At 41.8% G+C, this 1995-nt stretch overlaps 1 protein-coding gene across 2 annotated transcripts in view; it reads right to left on the bottom strand.

Annotated features, from left to right (window-relative positions):
- Positions 1 to 984: 984 nt before the first annotated feature.
- Positions 985 to 1995, bottom strand: part of CUNH15orf40 (chromosome unknown C15orf40 homolog) — a 7035-nt gene continuing 6024 nt past the window's right edge. The window contains exons 4-5 of one of the 2 annotated variants that reach the window (XM_045286345.1): positions 1361 to 1458; positions 985 to 1236 (exon numbers count right to left, since the gene is read on the bottom strand). In XM_045286345.1, the coding sequence (XP_045142280.1) occupies positions 1363 to 1458 (96 nt within the window). In that variant the 3' untranslated portion in view covers positions 985 to 1236; positions 1361 to 1362. Of the gene's footprint in view, positions 1459 to 1995 lie in introns of both variants that reach the window. The other variant, XM_013006010.2, reaches the window with a different exon arrangement.

Below are 1995 nucleotides of genomic sequence, written 5' to 3'. Positions count from 1 at the left end.
TGTGTCGTCAGATGTTTAAAGGGAGGCCTACCTTATGGAGGTAAATCTATAGACGACATAGAGTAAGTGGATTAATAACTGACTAGGGCATGGCAGGGGAGGAGCCGGGGATGGGGGCTAATAACAGTGAGTGGGAGAAGGACACATATTCTGAATCGGACTGTGGTGATGACTACGACCATGCTTTTTAATGTAACTGAGTGATTAAACTGTACTGAAGTATGTACCCGTGAAGAAACTATTAAAAAGCAACAACAGTGATGGACATAAAACCCTGTTTTGAAAGAGTGGGCAAAGCATGTGGAGGCAGATGGCGCAGAAACAGCCGAGCTTCAACCCAAGCTTGCCCTGGTGGATAAGCCTCTTCTCTTGCTGTTTCTCTTCACCAAACAGTTGCGGCAGAGCAGATGAGTGGGCCCAGCTCTTTTACCAATGAGAACTTGTATTCCAGGTCCTTCTCGTAGATTTTGCATTTTTAAAGATTTTGTCTACCACTATATTGTTAGGCACTCACTAAAGCACAGAACTCCTGGTCAGCACAAAGCTACTTACCTTGCTACACTACCGTAATTTGTACCAACTGCATAAAAACAAGCCACTTATTAACTTTTGAAGCCTTCATGCAGATGGGAGTTCTGATAGGATTCCAGGTGCTCTTTCTTCCCTCAAAAGTTTTTGGGAATTCATGAGAACGACCACACTGGATGAGTGCCGTTCTCCTCAAGGTTCAAGAGAGAAAAATAAATCAATGCCATCTTAAAATTATAATTAACTTTGTTACAAGTCTTAATTATTCTTTTTTGCTTTTTCTTAACTGTTCATTATGACTTTGAAAAGAGGTAGAACACATTTGTACATTTAGATAACCACTTAAGATGCAAGGTCAGACTACCAAGTGGTGTGGGAGGTTTTCCTCGGGCATTTGTAAACTTGCTTAGAAGGCAGGCCTTAAAATCCCAGAAATAGTCACAAGTACACCAAGAGTGGAAATACTATGTTTTAATTACAATCAGAATAAACTGCATTCAGTTAGGAACCAGGGCACTGGCTCTGGTCTCACTCGGCCCAGCGTGATCTTGATGGGAGTCTCTCAACCTCTGGGCACCAGGAGTCCCGTCACAAAGCGCAAGGCATTGAACCAGGCCACCGTGAACGCCCTCTCCAGCTCCGCTCTTTCACGGCGCGGTGAAATCAGGCCAACGTGCTCCAAGCCATTTGGGACCAGGAGTTAAAAATCTGTATTCAACACATGAAAACAAAGTCCATCCTTCTGTGTACATTTGACGTTTTCCGATTTAAAAGCCTCTTCACTGTTAGCGGTAAAAACATTTCTCAAGGATATATGTTTTACATTTCTTGCCTCTATTTATCTTCGGCTTGCTTTTGTAATTTCTCCAAGATCTCTTCTGGCGTTGTGGAGGCCAGAATCTTCACCACCTTCTCACGAGATTTGCCACCCTAGGCCAGAGGGAAAGCAGTGTTAGGATAACCTACTCGACACATTCTCGCCAGTGAGACAGCCCCTCGGCTGTAGCCAGCCACAGCCGTGTCCTCCTGCGGTCCCTACAGGGGGCTGGAGCTTGTTCTAACCACCCTGGTCTAATTAAAGACTCAGATCCCGCCGGACTGAACATTTTACAACCCTCTAGGGTCTTGTGTTGCATAGGTCAATTTCTGTAATAATAAAACTTCTTTGAATAGATTCAAAATGCATATGGAATCGCGATAGAAAATAGTCTAGCCTCAAATAAATTTTTTTGCTTGGATTTAAATGACCAAAATAAATACTGCAATTTTGTATTAACTTTGTATAAAAAGAATTCCAAACATATTAAGAATTGCTGTCACATATCTCTGAAACTTTCAAAAGCAAATTCACATCCAAATGCTGTGGTTCTACTTAAGACAACCTTTTTTAAGAAGAGTTTGCTAAGAGACTCTTTATTAATAGCAGTTAGACAAATAAATGCCAAAGTTGTTTTTATACATCTTTTT

Source organism: Echinops telfairi, unplaced genomic scaffold (genome assembly GCF_000313985.2).
Source record: "Echinops telfairi isolate 266 unplaced genomic scaffold, ASM31398v2 ScPeMD7_7;HRSCAF=31, whole genome shotgun sequence".
NCBI classification, from domain to species: Eukaryota; Metazoa; Chordata; class Mammalia; order Afrosoricida; family Tenrecidae; genus Echinops; species Echinops telfairi.
This window is presented reverse-complemented; position numbering and strand designations above follow the sequence as displayed.